The following is a 16,100-nucleotide window of genomic DNA, read 5'->3' on the forward strand; positions in this document are numbered from 1 at the left end:
CCTTGAGTACTGATAACACCCTAAATCCTAGATTTTCAACCTATAAAGCCTTCCTCTTAGAGTGAGTAACTTCTCAATGGTTTCTTTCCACGCGGGCAGTATTTTCATGAACATGTACACTCATATGAGCAGTTGGTGAGTAGGAATTCTTTTACTAAAAGACAGACGTCAGGGAATAAATGTGTATGTGGCTTCTTCCCCCTTGTAAATGTTCTGTCAACAGAACGTTCATTTATTCATTAAGTTTCACAACACAGTCAGGCAGTTTTGGCATTTTGAAATGTTAGAACCAGAAGAAACCTAAATAGATCATTTATATTTCATAGATACAAATGACTCCCTGTGACTTGCCCCATGTTACAGGCGGGTTAAACAAAGCCAGGACCGGAATCTGGGTCTTCCGATACCCATCCAGGATATTCTCCTGAACAAACAAATAAGCGAAGTGCAGAAGAAACAAGGAACTAACAAAGTATTCTCTTGTACAGAAGAAGACATGCTCCATCTCGTTAAAGAAAGAAAGAAGGGAGAAGGGAGAGAGGAAGGAGGGGAGGAAAAAGCGAGAGAGACAGTATTTTCACATGAAAGGCCAAGGAGAATCAGCATAGGTCTGGAAGGAAGGAGACTGGTAGGAACAGTCACACTGAGGCAGGTGGCAGTGGTGACAGAGACTGTGCCAGCTGGAGAGCTTAGAGACCACCTAACAGGAAGGATATAGACCTAGGAGATGGAACAACTGAAAAAGAGAATATGTAGCAAAAGCAAAGAAATCCTAGGATGTGACTGAAAGGTTGGAATGGAAAGGCAGAGAGCATTCTCGCTACGCTCTAAAGGGCAGGAACTCGACCTTTTTCATCTTTATTTCTACCTTCCCCAGTCCCACCTACCCCTAAATATACACATGTCAGGTGCTCCACAAATGTTCAGGGAGTTTCACTATGTAGCATCGTCTGCGACGATCTACACAGAGACGGTGCCCCAAACCTAGGTGAACTGCGAATACCATCTGATGTAAATCCCATTCATTCTTCTCCCATGACCTGAAAGCAGAGAGACTCGTGAAAAAGGGGACTAAACTTATAAAAATAAGAGATAGTGATTTGTGACTTGAAACAGCACACACAGGAGAATAAATATTGAGGATCGTCTAAACCAACTGTTAAAATATTTCCAGAGTCTAAAATACCTAAAACTGTGGAGCAGTGTCAGGTAATGGACTTACCTACATGAGAAGGATATGACTTCATTCCCCAGGTGCAAGTTCAGTGTAAGACTTCAGTGTGCCCTGTTACTGCGTATACCCATCTTGCATGAAAGAAAATACCATGTAAGCCAGACTCCTTGATTGAAACCTTGATTTCAGGGAGCTCTTTTTGACACTTCAGACTTAGCCAAAACTATCAGGTGGGAGTAAAAACGTATCCTCCAACAGTAAAATGATAACGTGGTGCTTTGTGGGGGGGTAGGTAAGACCTGTCTATCCTTTACATGATGATGCAGTCTGCTAGGCTGCCCATATACTGTGTATACTTGAAAGTTCCTAAGAGAATAGATCTTAAATGTTCTCACAAAAAAAAAGAAAGAAAAAAGGTAATTATGTGATGGGATGGAGTTGTTAGCTAACTCTGTGGTGGTCATCATTTTTCAGTGTATAAGTGTATCAAATCACAACATTGTACACCCAAAACTTACACAATGTTCTATGCCGATTCTATTTCAATAAAGCTGGGGGGGGGTGCGGGGAGAAAGAAGATAATTTCCCAGGAAAGTCACTCAGCGCTTCATTCATTCATTTGTGATTTAGTTAACACACCCAAGTCTCCCTAGATACAGAGGAAGAAAAGAGTACAGAGGGGAATAAATGTTCCTGTCCTCATGGAGTTTTCATTCTAATGAGAGAGAGGGAGGATAAGTGAAAATGCTAGAAATACTGTGAAATAATTCAAAGCCCGGTGGCTGGGACAGGGCAGGGGTAGAGAGGGCCCAGTGGAGGCATGGGTATTGCTGGATCAGACCAGGAGACGGGGAAGCGGCTCTCTGAGGGGGTGAGACCTGAGTGATACGCGTGGAGCCTTCACTGTGTTGGTGATCCTTGCTGAGCAGTCCGCGCTTGCATTTTCACCTGCCTCAGGAGCCCGTGGAAGCTTGCAGCTCTATCAGTTTATGGCGGCCACCCTCCCCCGCTGCTGTGTGAGTCTGAGGTAGTCATCTCAGATCCCTCCTGGGTGACACTTTGGCCCCAAGGATTTACGCTCGTTGTTGAGGCCATAGCTGCGGATGCATCTTCCATAGGCTTTCTCACTGCTGTGTCCTTCCACGCCTCACACTCAAAGTTCAATGCAGAGCAAGGAGATCTTGTTCCAGGCATGAGGTTTTCTAACACCCACGGCTTCTCACTTCCTTTCTCCTTGATGTGTACTTAAAATGATCCCTTTTTCAAAAGGGAATTGGGGGCATCTCAACAGAGTAGGGATTATATATGTTAAACAGCTCAGCTTTACTGTAGTTAACAACTCATCTGCTTTAAATGTATTTGTTTAATGTACAGGACATAGCAGAGGACTTTCTGAGTAGTTACATGAGCTACATTTCTCCACATATACTTAAAAACATTTTGAAATCATTACGGCCATAAAAATACATAATATGTTGTTTTAGGCACAATAACTTTACTAAAGGTGAATGCTTTGTAAATCCTGAGTAACAGCGTTTTTCCTCCATTGGTTTGCCTGCAGATACTACCAAGTACCTTAAAGGTCTAAGCCCATTGTTTCCCCAGTTACTCTGCCCTGTATGACCTGCCGCCAAAGCATTCAGCGGATTTTGACACAGGCAAATAGAAGTGACAGATGCATTGATTTAGACCATAACCTTGAACACTTTCCATAGAAAATATACAAAACCTCTTTGGAACTTTGCAGTTGCCATTTAAGCTATAATATGCTGTCAGCATAATGTGTCTGATAGTCACGTAATTCTAGGTCTGTGTACATCTCCCAAGGTTACCTTCAAGTGAAAAAGCTGTGAAACTTCAAACGTTGTTTCCATTTTTTGTACTGGGTAAACTGAATGTCTTTCAGGTGATCTAACTTTTAGACCAGTGGGTTCTGCCTCATTTTTACATATTAGATTTTGTTTTATTTAAAAATACACATTTACTTTTTTTCCTGGTGACACTCTTGACTGTGATTTCAATTTTATAAGGCCCCAAAAGCAGAGATTAAAACTTTGGCTTATTAAATGCCCCACCTGCCATTGGCTAAATTCATCCATGAAGATCCCAGAAATAAATTCTCTTTCTCTGAGCTCCTGTAGTACATTGTACCTAGCATTTATCTATCCTGTGTTACCTCGCATTTTGGGTATGTATTTACAAAGCTCATCACTCAAATTTTATCTTAAATTCACCGAGGACAGAGGGTTTATTTTAAACATCTTTTTATCACCCATCACGGTGCCTTATTATAAGGAGTTCAATGAAACTATTGAATGAATTAAAGAATATATTAAAATGGTAATGAAAATAGCCTGTAACTTTCGTTTGTGAAGGGTGCAGGGCATTCTTCATCAGTCAGTAATTATTTGATACATGTCCCCAGTAATAGTTGCTTCTTTTATCACCTGAGAAAGTGGGGGGAACCCTCCGTGTAAGCATCACTACAAGTCCGAGTTCAGAGGTCGTCTATGTCCTGTCTTTTACACATTGCAGCACTGGGGGTGAGGGGGACCCGGTATGAAGGCAAAAGTCATAGAAGCAAAGCTGCAGCACAATGCTTCTCGGTCTCTTTGTAAAACAGATCATCAGTGTCTATGTTGTGCTGGTACCAACATCTTACAGTAACTATTGTTTTTATTTTATGCATTTTATATTATACTCCACCACAAATGATTACTAATGTACCAGATATTACTACTTTGTTAGATGGAGATTGTTACTTCTGTTTAGTACACGAAAAAACAGAAGTTTAAAGAGTAAGAAAATTCCAAAGGACTATCTGTCTAGTCAAGTGGCAGAGCCCAGATGGGAACCTGCGTGTTCTTGGTTCTCCAGCCATTGGTCGGTCCTGTGACCCACAGCCGTTCACCCCAAACAATGTAAATGTCATCATGACTGAAAAGCTATGTTCTTGGGAGATCCAGCATTTCTGAATTTAGATAAAAGGCTTAAATTGGGGGAAGTGTAACCCTAAGATATACCTAATATTCTATCAATTCTGGAACATGATTTTATTCCTGCTCATTAACAACATAGTCTCCTGCATCTGGAAAATTTGAGATGCCTGTAATTCTAGTATAGAAGCTAGAAACTTTTCATTACTACCCTGAGTATCATCAGTGCTGACTTTAATGAACTAGCACTTCTGGGGAGAGAGAAATAAAATGATACCCTCAGTTTAAGGGCAAGGTCATAGGGAGTAATTTTTTTTTTTAAGAAGATGTTGGAGGTAGGAGTTTATTAATTTATTTATTTTTGGCTGTGTTGGGTCTTCGTTGCTGTGCGAGGGCTTTCTCTAGTTGCGGCGAGCGGGGGCCACTCTTCATCGCGGCACGCGGGCCTCTCACTTCCGCGGCCTCTCTTGTTGCGGAGCACAGGCTCCAGACGCGCAGGCTCAGTAGTTGTGGCTCACGGGCCTAGTTGCTCCGTGGCATGTGGGATCCTCCCAGACCAGGGCTCGAACCCGTGTCCTCTGCATTAGCAGGCAGATTCTCAACCACTGCGCCAACAGGGAAGCCCAGGAGTAATTGTTTATAATATGTGTAAAGTAGAATTTTAGGTAATTGATGCCAAGTTACATATTGTTCACAAAATTTTAAGTGTTTCTATACATATCATGTCCCGTTATAGAATGAATACCTAAATGAAGATGTGGATGCTAGAGTTATTGAATACGAAGATAACCGGCCTCTCCTAGATATGTTTCTGCAGAAGCCAATGGGTTTACTGTCCCTCCTCGATGAAGAGTGTAGATTTCCCAAGGCCACCGACCAGACTCTTGTAGGTGAGTTTTAAATTCATTATGTCTACATAGTTTTCATGTAATACGTCATGTAATTATGAATGATTAAAAATTTTTAAAAAATAATCTAGTAGAGTATTGCTGTGACAAAGCCTGCATATCTAACTTTGAGGAAGAGGCTTTGGATCTAATACCTAGACCAGTGAATGTTTATAATAGGGTGAAATATTTAGTGATGAATTAGACAAGTTTCAATATTGGACTTCTCCTTATATTATGGTAGAGCCCCAATCATAGGATTTTATGTTAGAAATGACCTTAGTAATTATCCAGCCCCAAACTAGAAATTGGAGGACAGGGCCAAAGGACAGCTCCAGAATTGGAAATGAGATACCTAACAGAGAAGAAATAAATTCATCTGTGATGTTCTCGTCGTTTATCTGACTCACTGATTGCCTATTCTCTGCTCTAGTTGGACCATACTAGATGGAAAAGAAAATAACCCCAACGTGGTGGGGAAATCATTTCATACTAGTCCCTTGATTTTGATGTTAAAATGTACCTTCTAGGACATGAAATAACAGAGAACTTGTGCTGGTAAAACTCTTGTAGAAATGCCTGTATGATCCTACTGTGTTTCCTATGTAATCAATAACAACCTATAGCTCTTCTTACAAAAAAGAGAACTAAAATACCAAATTTCTAGGCTCGTGGCTTGACATCCAGCTGTGTTTCACAAAGCTCTCTGGACAATCTCAAGTACTTAGTTTCCTTCCTCTGTACCAGTGGTTTTAAAATGGGGTCCCCAGACCAAGAATATCAGCATCCCCTGGGAACTTGCTAGAAATGTTAATTTTTGGATCCCACTCCAGACCTATTGAGTCAGAAACTCTGGGGGTGGCACACCAGCAGTCTATTTTAACAAACCCTCCCAGTGATTCTGATGCTTGCTAAGGTTTGAGACCTGCTGACCTAAATCATATTGGAATGGTAAAATTCATGATCTCAAGTTTTGCTTTACCATTTATAATGACATTACAAATCTGCATGTAATAACTATATAAAATTTTCTGTGTTTATTCACTGCACATTTTCCATTTTATGGTGAAAGAGATGATTCTGTCAATTGGTATTTTTTGAGACCCTCCTACATGCTTGATATTGGAGTTAAATTTTTTTCTACAGAAAAATTTGAAGGTAATCTGAAATCACAGTATTTCTGGAGGCCTAAAAGAATGGAAGTTAGTTTTGGAATTCACCATTATGCAGGAAAGGTAAGAACTCTGAAACATTATAACTGAGTTTCTCTTTAGTCTTTCATTGAATAATAAGGCCATGAAAATTATGGCCCAAAATATTTATAGATGGCTGTAATGATATAAAGAGTCCATCTTTCTGACCCTAAGGTGTGGCTTGGCATGTGATTGGCTGCCAATGGGTACCGATTTTTTTCTTCTTTTAATGATAGCTGAGAACCTTTTGTATAAACTGCCTTCTTCAGACTTAAGTTGCTTCTCTGTCCGTGGCAGCCTTTGTCTCTCCTCCTTCCCAACAAGAGAAGGTCCCAGGCTGGAGGTATGGCCAGATCACTGAGCTGATTAATTAGAATTAACTGACGGACTGTCATGCAGTCAGAGGAAGCAGTGTTTATGCATTGGTGGATACACTTCCTACACCAGAGCAAACCTCAGATATGCCATCCGACATATGGAAAGAAACCCAGGAGACAGTTTCTTTTCCTTCTGTAGAGAATAACAGGTCTTTCCCTCACAATGATGTTATAAATATTGAAGGACTAAGAAGATATTCAAATCAAGAAGGAATTCATAGACATATACAAACAAGATAAAATACCACAGAACCCTGGGCATTCTAGTCTAGTAGAACTTCTGTGTCAGTCAGTAGTCCAGACTTTTGTCATTGAAAACAAAATCTACCTTAAATATACAGTTATCATCTTTCTCATGATTTTCAGCATGTGATTTTCCAAATAAGCCTACTTTAAAATATTCGTTAAGAATCTCCTATGATCCTTTTATCCAGTTTTTTAAAAATTAATTAAGTTATTTATTTTTGGCTACGTTGGGTCTTCATTGCTGTGCGTGGGCTTTCTCTTGTTGCGGCGAGCGGGGGCTACTCTTCGTTGTGGTGCACGGGCTTCTCACTGTGGTGACTTCTCTTGTTGTGGAGCACAGGCTCTAGGCGCGCGGGCTTCAGTAGTTGTGGCACACGGGCTTGGTAGTTGTGGCGCACGGGCTTAGTTGCTCCAAGGCATGTGAGATCTTCCTTGACCAGGGCTCGAACCCATGTCCCCTGCATGGGCAGGTGAATTCTCAACCACTGCACCACCAGGGAAGCCCTATCCAGTTATTTTTAACAACTGTATTAGTCTTCTTGGGCTGCCATAACAAAAATACCACAGGCTGGGTGTCTTAAACAACGGAAATTTATTTCCTCACAGTTCTGGAGGCTAGAAGGCCAACATCTAGGTGCCAGCAGATCTGGTGAGACCTGTTTCCTGGCTTGCAGATAGCTGCCTTCTCCCAGTGCCTTCATATGGCCTTTTCTCTGTGTACATATGAGGGAGAGAAGGAGATCTCTGCTGTAGCTTCCTCTTCTCATAAGAACACTAGTCCTGTGGGATTAGAGCCTCACTCTTATAGTAAACTTCATTGAACCTTCATTACCTCCTTAAAGACCTTGTTTCCAAAATACAGTCACCTTGGGGATTCGATTTCCAACATATTAATTTCGGACACAATTCAGCCCATAACAACGACCACACTGGACCGTCCTACCAAAACCTTTGGGTTACATTGACCTTTAAAAGCCTTAAAATTATTTAGAAGTGCCAGAAACGGGCTTCCCTGGTGGCGCAGTGGTTGAGAATCCTCCTGCCGATGCAGGGGACATGGGTTCGTGCCCCGGTCCGGGAAGATCCCACATGCCGCGGAGCGGCTGGGCCCGTGAGCCATGGCCGCTGGGCCTGCGCGTCTGGAGCCTGCGCTCCGCAACGGGAGAGGCCACAACAGTGAGAGGCCCGCGTACCACAAAAAAAAAAAAAAAAAAAAAAAAAAGAAGTGCCAGAAACACAAACACCCACAGGGTATTTAGACCACACTACTACTGAGACTAAATCTACAAAAGCCTTTCCGCTGCAGGTGAATCAGTTACCATAGAAATGAGAATACCTTGGTGGCCCCAACCCTCCAAACAGAGACGGGAGACCCACAAAATTTCCAACACGACATATAATAAGTGGGAGGAATCAGACCTCTTTGATTGTGTCAACACAAATAAAATCAGTATGACACAGATTTTTCTCTGAAAAGATATGATGTAAACCTGGAGAGGTTCACTTTTCCAACCAAGTTGTGAGGGGCTACCTCTGTAAATCTTTGTGTAACTGTCACTTAGCGCTAAGTAAGCTCTCAATAAATATCTGTTGGTAATGATAATGATGCTGCTGCTGCGGATGAGGGTGATGACATTGATTGTGACAATGATGATAACATACTTCATCAACAGGTCATCTATAATGCAAGTGGGTTCTTAGCTAAAAATAGAGACACTCTTCCAACTGATATTGTGCTACTTTTGAGGTCATCAGAAAACAGTGTAATTCGGCAGCTAGTCAGCCACCCTCTAACCAAAACAGGTAAGCTGAGGCAATTTCCTTCCATTTTTTTTGTGTGTGTGAGTTGGTTTTATTTTTATAAAGAAGCTAGGTTTCCATTAAAGAAAAGTTTTGAAGCACTCACCAGAAAATACAGTGGTGTCCTAGCTACTCACTAAAAGAGTACCATCCCCTTCAGAGAGTTCAGAATTACTTGCTGTGTCAGGAGTGGGCAACATTGGATGATTCTTTGAGATTCTATAGGTTTAGTGAGTTCTGCCTAATTGATTAAAAGTTGTGTGCCTTTTGCCAACCAACCATATAATCCTTGCGTTTGCTTTTAAGTAGAAAAAAAATGTAGTTTGGTCTTTTTCTTTATTGGAGTTCAAAATTGTTTTCTGCACTTGGTTTTTTATAGTTTGTTGAGGTATAACTGACACACAATAAAGAGCATATATTTAGACAGTAAAATTTGATGAGTTCTTGACGTACATAGATGAATTTTCTGCATCTATTGAAATCATCATTTGTTTTTGCTTTGTTTTTTCTTTGCATCTGTAAATATGGTGAATTACATGGATTGATTTCTGAACGTTTTACTGACTTTTATTCCTGAGAAAGTCTTTTTAAAAAATTTTTATTGAAATATAGTTTTTTTTAATATTGGAGTATAGGTGATTAACAATGTTGTGTTAGTTTCAGGTGTACAGCAGAGTGATTCAGGTATACATATACACGTATCTATTCTTTTTCTAGTTCTTTTCCCATTTAGGTTGTTATAGTATATTGAGCAGAGTTCCCTGTGCTATACAATAGGTCCTTGTTGGTTATCTATTTTAAATATAGCAGTTTGTACATTTCAATCCCAAACTCCTGGGAAAATCTTGACATACTTTTTATGTATTGCCAGATTCAATTTGCTAAGAATTTTGTTAAGAATTTTTGCATCTATGTTCATGAGGGACATTGGACTGTAGTTTTCTTATAATTTTTTTTTCTGATTTTGGGATCAGAGTAATACTGGCCTCATAGAATGAATTGAGAAATAATGCTTCCTCTTCAATTTTCAAGAAAAATAGAGTGAATATTATTTCTTCCTAAATTACTTAATAGAATTCACCAGGGAAGTCATCTGAATTTGAAGGGTTTTTTTGTCAGAAGGCTTTTACCTCTAGATTCAATTTCTTTAATAAATATAAGGCTATTCAAGATTTTTATTTTGAATTAGCTTTAGAGTGGGTTGTATCTTTTAGGAAAATTTTCTATTTAATCTATGCTATCAAATTTATTCACATAAATTTGATAATAATCCCTTATTATCCTTTGTATGTCTGTAGATCTTAAGGTTATATCAGCTCTCTCATTCCTGATATAGATAATGTAAGTTCTCTCTCATTTTATTCTTGATAGATTTTCTAGAGATTTATCAATTTTATTGATATTCTCAAAGAACCAACTTATAGTTTCATTGATTTTTTTCTATTGAATTTTTACTTTTTATTTTGTTGATTTTTGGGGGGGGGGCTTTTGTCTTTATTGTTTTCTTCTGTTTCTTTCAGGGTTTATTTTGCCTTCTGATTTCTGAGATGAAAAGTTAAGTCATTGATTTAAGAAAATTTCTTCTTTTCTAATATAGGCATTTATAGGGGTTATTTATAAGTATTATATGTAATTTCTAAATATATTGGGATTTTCCAGATATCTTTTTGTTATGAACTACTAATTTAATTTTGTATTGCTCAGAAAGCATACTTTGTATGATTTAATTCATTTAAATTTATTGAGACATATTTTCTGGCCCAGAATATGCTCTATTTTGTTTTATGTTTCATTTGCACTTGAAAATAATGTGTATTCTGCTGTTGCTGGATGGAGTATTCCATAAGTGGCAATTAGGTCAACTTGGTTGATAATATTGGTCAGATCTTCTGTATACTTACAAGTTTTCTCTCTCCTGGTTCTCTCAGTTATTGAGAAAGTGGTTTTGAAATATCTGTCTATAATTGTCAATTTATCTATTTTTTCTTTCATTTCTATCAGTTTTTGCTTTATGTGCTTAAGGTCTGTTATTGGATGCATAACATCTAGAATTGTTATATCTTCTTGATGAATAGTCCCCTGTATTATTACTAAATAACTCTTTTATGTCTGGTAATATTCTTTGTTCTGAAATCTACTTTGCCTGATATTAATAGGAAGACTCCAACTTTCTTATGATTAGTAGTTAAATGGTGTATCTTTTTATGCTTTTAACTTCAACTTATTTTTGAGTTTCTATTTAAAGTGGGTTTTTTGTAGACAGCATATAATTGGGCCTTGCTTTTTAAAATCCAACCTGATAATCTCTGCCTTTTCATTGGGGTGATCAAACAATTTACATTTAATGTAATTAATGATATGGTTGGGCTTGACACTATCTTGCTGTTTGTCTCCTATTGGTTATATCTGTTCTCTCCAAGCTTCATTGGGTTCCTGTCCCTGCATTTGCAACATAAACCCTCTGGACAGAAAGCTGGAGTAATCATAGGGCTCACCTCATTTGTTTCCTCTCTCTCAAGGATCAGTGTCCTATATTGATGCAAAAATTGTTGCTTGATTGCAAAAATTGTTGCTCCTAAACAAATACTACATGATTCCACTTATATGAAGTACTGAGAGTAGTCAGAATCATAGAGACAGAAAGTAGAATGTTGGTTGTCAAGAGCTGGGATGGGGGCATGGGGAGTTAGTATTTAACTAACTAATAGAATGTAGTTAGTATAGAATGGGTATAGAATTTCAGTTTTACAAGATGAAAAGAGTTATGGAGATTGATGGTGGTGATGGTTGCACAACATTGTGAATGTATTTAATACCACTGAGATGTGCACTTAAAAAGGTTAAGATGCTAAATTTTATGTTATGTCTATTTTACCACAGTAGAAAAAATTGGAAAGAAAAAAAACACTGTTCCATAGACTTTGTATGTCTTTTTAGTTGTTTTAGGTGAGAAGGTAATCCAGTCTGTGTTACTTTATCTTATCCAGAAAAATAGTCTTCGGTTTTGACTTTAACAATTGTCTACTGTAAATCAACTATACTCCAATAAAAATTTTTTAAAAAGAAAGCCTTTGAATGTTAGAAACAATATAGTTGTATTAAAGCTCCAACTTTGGAGCATTTAACACAGATTGGTGCGGCTCTCCCTTGTCTCGTATTAACTCTAAAAGATGATATATGTTATAAATATTCTTAATAAAGTGAATTCACATAAAAAAGATAGCCATCTCTTTCTGTATCTGCCAACAGCATCTACGCATCTAATTTCATGTTTTCACCCTTATAAAATACACAACCAGGTTCTCAATACTATGCCGTGTCTCCTGACTTTCAACAGAACAGTGTCTAGTTGGCCAGGGAGAAGAGCAGAACTCTATAGTCAAAGGTGTTTCAGTAACTCAACCTCAAAGCTATCAAAGGTGTTTGGGGTTTACATTCAGCCAGATGTGTACACATATAATAATAATAACAATGACAATAGATAACTTTATTTAGAAATTGCAGTGTGCTAGTCACTGTACTAAGTACTTTCATTTACTTCTAAAAACAACACTCGGACTTCCCTCGTGGCACAGTGGTTAAGAATCTGCCTGCCAGTACAGGGGACGTGGGTTCGAGCCCTAGTCCGGGAAGATCCCACATGCCGCAGAGTAACTAAGCCCGTGCACCACAGCTACTGAGCCCGCGTGCCACAACTACTGAAGCCCACACGCCTAGAGCCCATACTCCGCAACAAGAGAAGCCACCACAATGAGATGCCCGCACACTGCAACAAGAGTAGCCCCTGCTCACCGCAACTAGAGAAAAGCCCACACGCAGTGATGAAGACCCAATGCAGCCAAAAATAAATAAATTAAAAACAATACTCTGAGGAGGAACTGCTTTTACAGATGACACACTGAGACTCGGGAACACTGAGCTGCTTTCTCAACATTACCCCACTGAGAAGGCTTAGAATTAGGCTTGAAAGCTCCGGTTCGTCGGTTCTACATTATGCTGTCTCCAAGATTCTAAAATAACCATGGCCCTTTGCATGCAAATATGAAATATAGTTCGGCCAGCATTAGGGAGAAATACATCAGTATTGCTGGCAACTCAAATCTCTAGTTTGTTTTATCACAGGTTCGTTCATCAGGTCAACTATAGATGCAAAGAGGATATATTTCTCTGAAATTAAGATCTACGCTAATTTTAGTTCTTGCTGGTATGCATAAATGAGTTTTTGAAAGTCTCTCACTTATTTTGTTGTTAAATAATTTTATGGTTAGTGTGTAAATTTTGTTAAAGGGAAATTAGTAATCTTTAAATTTCCTCTAGTTGTTTGATTTTCAGATAGACTTAAAATTTTACTTTATGTTTGGTTAATATTAAGTAATGATATCTATTAAGCAAAGGGTCTATCCTAATTCATGTGCTTCTAGCACTTTGTATGTTCATCATGCTTCCAAGAAATCTCCAAGTCTACGGTCACTTTTTCCCCCAATTAAATTATTTTTCTAAAACTTTCCCTGGTAATCCTAAAAGAAAAGAAAAGAAAGAGAAAGAACAGTAGGCATACTTCCTGAAGCTGCCCCTCTGACAGTCATCAGTTACCCAGTTACCGTCTCCGTCCACTCACCTCTGTTCAGCAAGGGTCACATTTCAAGAGGGAACCTTGCTGAATGCAGTGTCTGCCCCTCCCCAGCACTTTTCCTAGGGTGATGAGGGAAAGGGGACAGAGCAGAGCAGGGCGCTGCCAGCCGCACCCCAGGCAGGGCTCCTTCCTGCACCATCATCTCTGAGCCAGCCTTCTGCAGCCACAAAAAAAATGTGCAGGATTTGCCAAAATACGTAGCCTCATTGCCTGCAAGAATGAAAGAGAAACAGTCTTCCTGAAGTGATACGGAATTCTGGAGATATTTTGAACATTCCTACTAGGATGATAAACTCTTGGCTCGTGGGCTAGTTGCTGTATTGTGCTTGGTGGGAGGTGGGCGACGAGTGAAAGAGAACTGACATTTCCAGGCACCACGGGCTACACATACTGTCACCTGTCATCAAAATCCTATGAGGTAGGGCTTCCCTGGTGGCGCAGTAGTTGAGAGTCCGCCTGCCGATGCAGGGGACACGGGTTCATGCCCCGGTCCGGGAAGATCCCACATGCCACAGAGCTGCTGGGCCCGTGAGCCATGGCCACTGAGCCTGTGCGTCCAGAGCCTGTGCTCCGCAACAGGAGAGGCCACAACAGTGAGAGGCCCGCGTACCGCAAAAAAAAAAAAAAAAAAAATTCCTGTGAGGTAGGCATAATTATCTCCATTTTATGGACTCACACTGTGACTCAGAGACTAAGTAGATGACCCACAATTTAAACACTACACGGCTGGTATGCAAACCCAAGTCTTCCTGGCTTCAAAGGACGTAATCTTTCTCACTACACTGTGATTTTCCATAGCCTTGGGTTGTGTACAATTATAGAGCCCTAGCACCAGGCAGATATTTCTGAATGTTAGGTTGAAAACGTCCTTTGCCCTCAACCACACTTGATTTGCTTATAACCACTTCATGTGATTTAACGATCCATATGATTTTTAAGGCCCATTGTAAAGCTCACATTTGCATTAAAGAAAGTCTCAGATGCTATTTAGCACATACACAAAAAGAAGCAAATTGCTCCCTTTATCCTCATCACCCCATATCTTGTAGCAATTAAACGGAAATCCAACACTTAGCTCTCCTTTTCCTATTCTCTAAGCTGGAGTGTTTTTCTGAGTTTAAAATTTGTTATACATTTTCAAGTAATATTATTTTATTTCTAAGTGTCTCAATAACTAGTTAACCAAGCATGTGAGTGTGAATATTGCAGGGCCAGCAATGCATATTTTAACATTGAAATAAATGGAGGAAATCTTCTACCACTAAGGATTCTAAAAGGTGTATTAATTTTATCTACATTCCCATAGGTAATCTGCCATATTCTAAAACTAAAAACATACTAAACTATCAAATGAGGACTTCAAAAAAATCAATCAACCTGACAAAGGTAAGGAAATGTATTTTTCATGGCAATGAGACTAAGAATCTAACCTTTACAATGGAAGTATTTGTATAAGAGTAAACAGCCTTTCCCTTCGTTTTCTCCCTTTGATCTTTCTTTTCTACTTAAACAGATATTTACGTTATGTTCATATTACCGCTAGTCACTAAGATAATCATGCATTTCTGATATATTCCTAACTTCATTTATAGCTACTTTTAATGTTACTCTAAGACCAACTAAAAATGTATTAGCTAAGGTTAGAGATACATTCCAAGCAAAATTGATTAAAATCCCAATGAGACTGGCAAAACAATTACCTTAAAATAAAAATTCAACATTTTGTTATTTTATGTATGTGAAGGCATAGACTAAGGAGAATTCCACGTGCTCCCTGTACAGCATAAAGTACAATAGGTGCTGAAGTATCGCTGTCTTTCTGGGTCTTAGGGTGAAACTGGAGAAGCCACCCGTCGCGCCAGAGAGACAACCAACATGAAAACACAAACAGTTGCATCGTATTTTAGAGTAAGATATTAAATTACGTTGTGTTGTGCTTAGGCATGTTATTTATTCTAAATGGGATTTACAGATTAAAAGTAAGTAACAGGGCTTCCCTGGTGGCGCAGTGGTTGAGAATCCGCCTGCCGATGCAGGGGACACAGGTTCGTGCCCCGGTCTGGGAAGATCCCACGTGCCGCGGAGCAGCTGGGCCCGTGAGCCACGGCCACTGAGCCTGTGCGTCCAGAGCCTGTGCTCCGCAACGTGAGAGGCCCACGTACCACCAAAAAAAAAAAAAAAAAAAAAAGTAACAAATATCAGTGCTATTATCAAAAGAGAATTTGTGTTGTGTTTCATTTACTATCTGTTAGATACACGATATATTACAGTGCGTTCTCAAAAACCTATGGGTTGGTTTACTTTGGTATTTTATTGATAAAATTATTGTATACTAGGTCAATCTTAATGGCGGTCTGTAGCTTGGTTAAAATTTGTCCATAGAACCAAACACATTTTCACTAGAATAAAGCCTAAAAGCGTTTGAAATTCAACGGTATGAAAACCATCAGCCCCCCTTCCCACCCCTGAATGATCTTAAGGTGGACACATGGGACGAGGTCGAGCACCCACCTCCGTGTTCCACATCTCCCGGTAGCTAGACGAGCTGAACACCTCAAAAGAAAAACAGGGCTTCCCTGGTGGCGCAGTGGTTGAGAGTCCGCCTGCCGATGCAGGGGACGCGGGTTCGTGCCCCGGTCCGGGAGGATCCCACGTGCCGCGGAGCGGCTGGGCCCGTGAGCCATGGCCGCTGCGCCTGCGCGTCCGGAGCCTGTGCTCCGCAACGGGAGAGGCCACAGCAGGGAGAGGCCCGCGTACCGCAAAAAGAAAAAAAAAAAAAAAAAGAAAGAAAAAAGAAAAACAACTGGTGTAGGCATGGGACAAAGAGAAGGGACACCAGGGAAATACCAGTAAC

General features: G+C 39.7%; 1 protein-coding gene across 2 annotated transcripts in view; it reads left to right on the plus strand.

Moving 5' to 3' along the window:
• The window catches only part of MYO3A (myosin IIIA), a 177,708-nt gene that overhangs the window by 114,482 nt on the left and 47,126 nt on the right, over positions 1 to 16,100 (plus strand). The window contains exons 21-25 of one of the 2 annotated variants that reach the window (XM_067030447.1): positions 4,847 to 5,000; positions 6,144 to 6,232; positions 8,487 to 8,616; positions 14,553 to 14,632; positions 15,077 to 15,154. In XM_067030447.1, the coding sequence (XP_066886548.1) occupies positions 4,847 to 5,000; positions 6,144 to 6,232; positions 8,487 to 8,616; positions 14,553 to 14,632; positions 15,077 to 15,154 (531 nt within the window). Of the gene's footprint in view, positions 1 to 4,846; positions 5,001 to 6,143; positions 6,233 to 8,486; positions 8,617 to 14,552; positions 14,633 to 15,076; positions 15,412 to 16,100 lie in introns of those variants that run through there. The other variant, XM_067030446.1, reaches the window with a different exon arrangement.

The sequence above is a fragment of the Kogia breviceps genome, chromosome 3 (assembly GCF_026419965.1).
Source record: "Kogia breviceps isolate mKogBre1 chromosome 3, mKogBre1 haplotype 1, whole genome shotgun sequence".
Taxonomy (NCBI): domain Eukaryota; kingdom Metazoa; phylum Chordata; class Mammalia; order Artiodactyla; family Physeteridae; genus Kogia; species Kogia breviceps.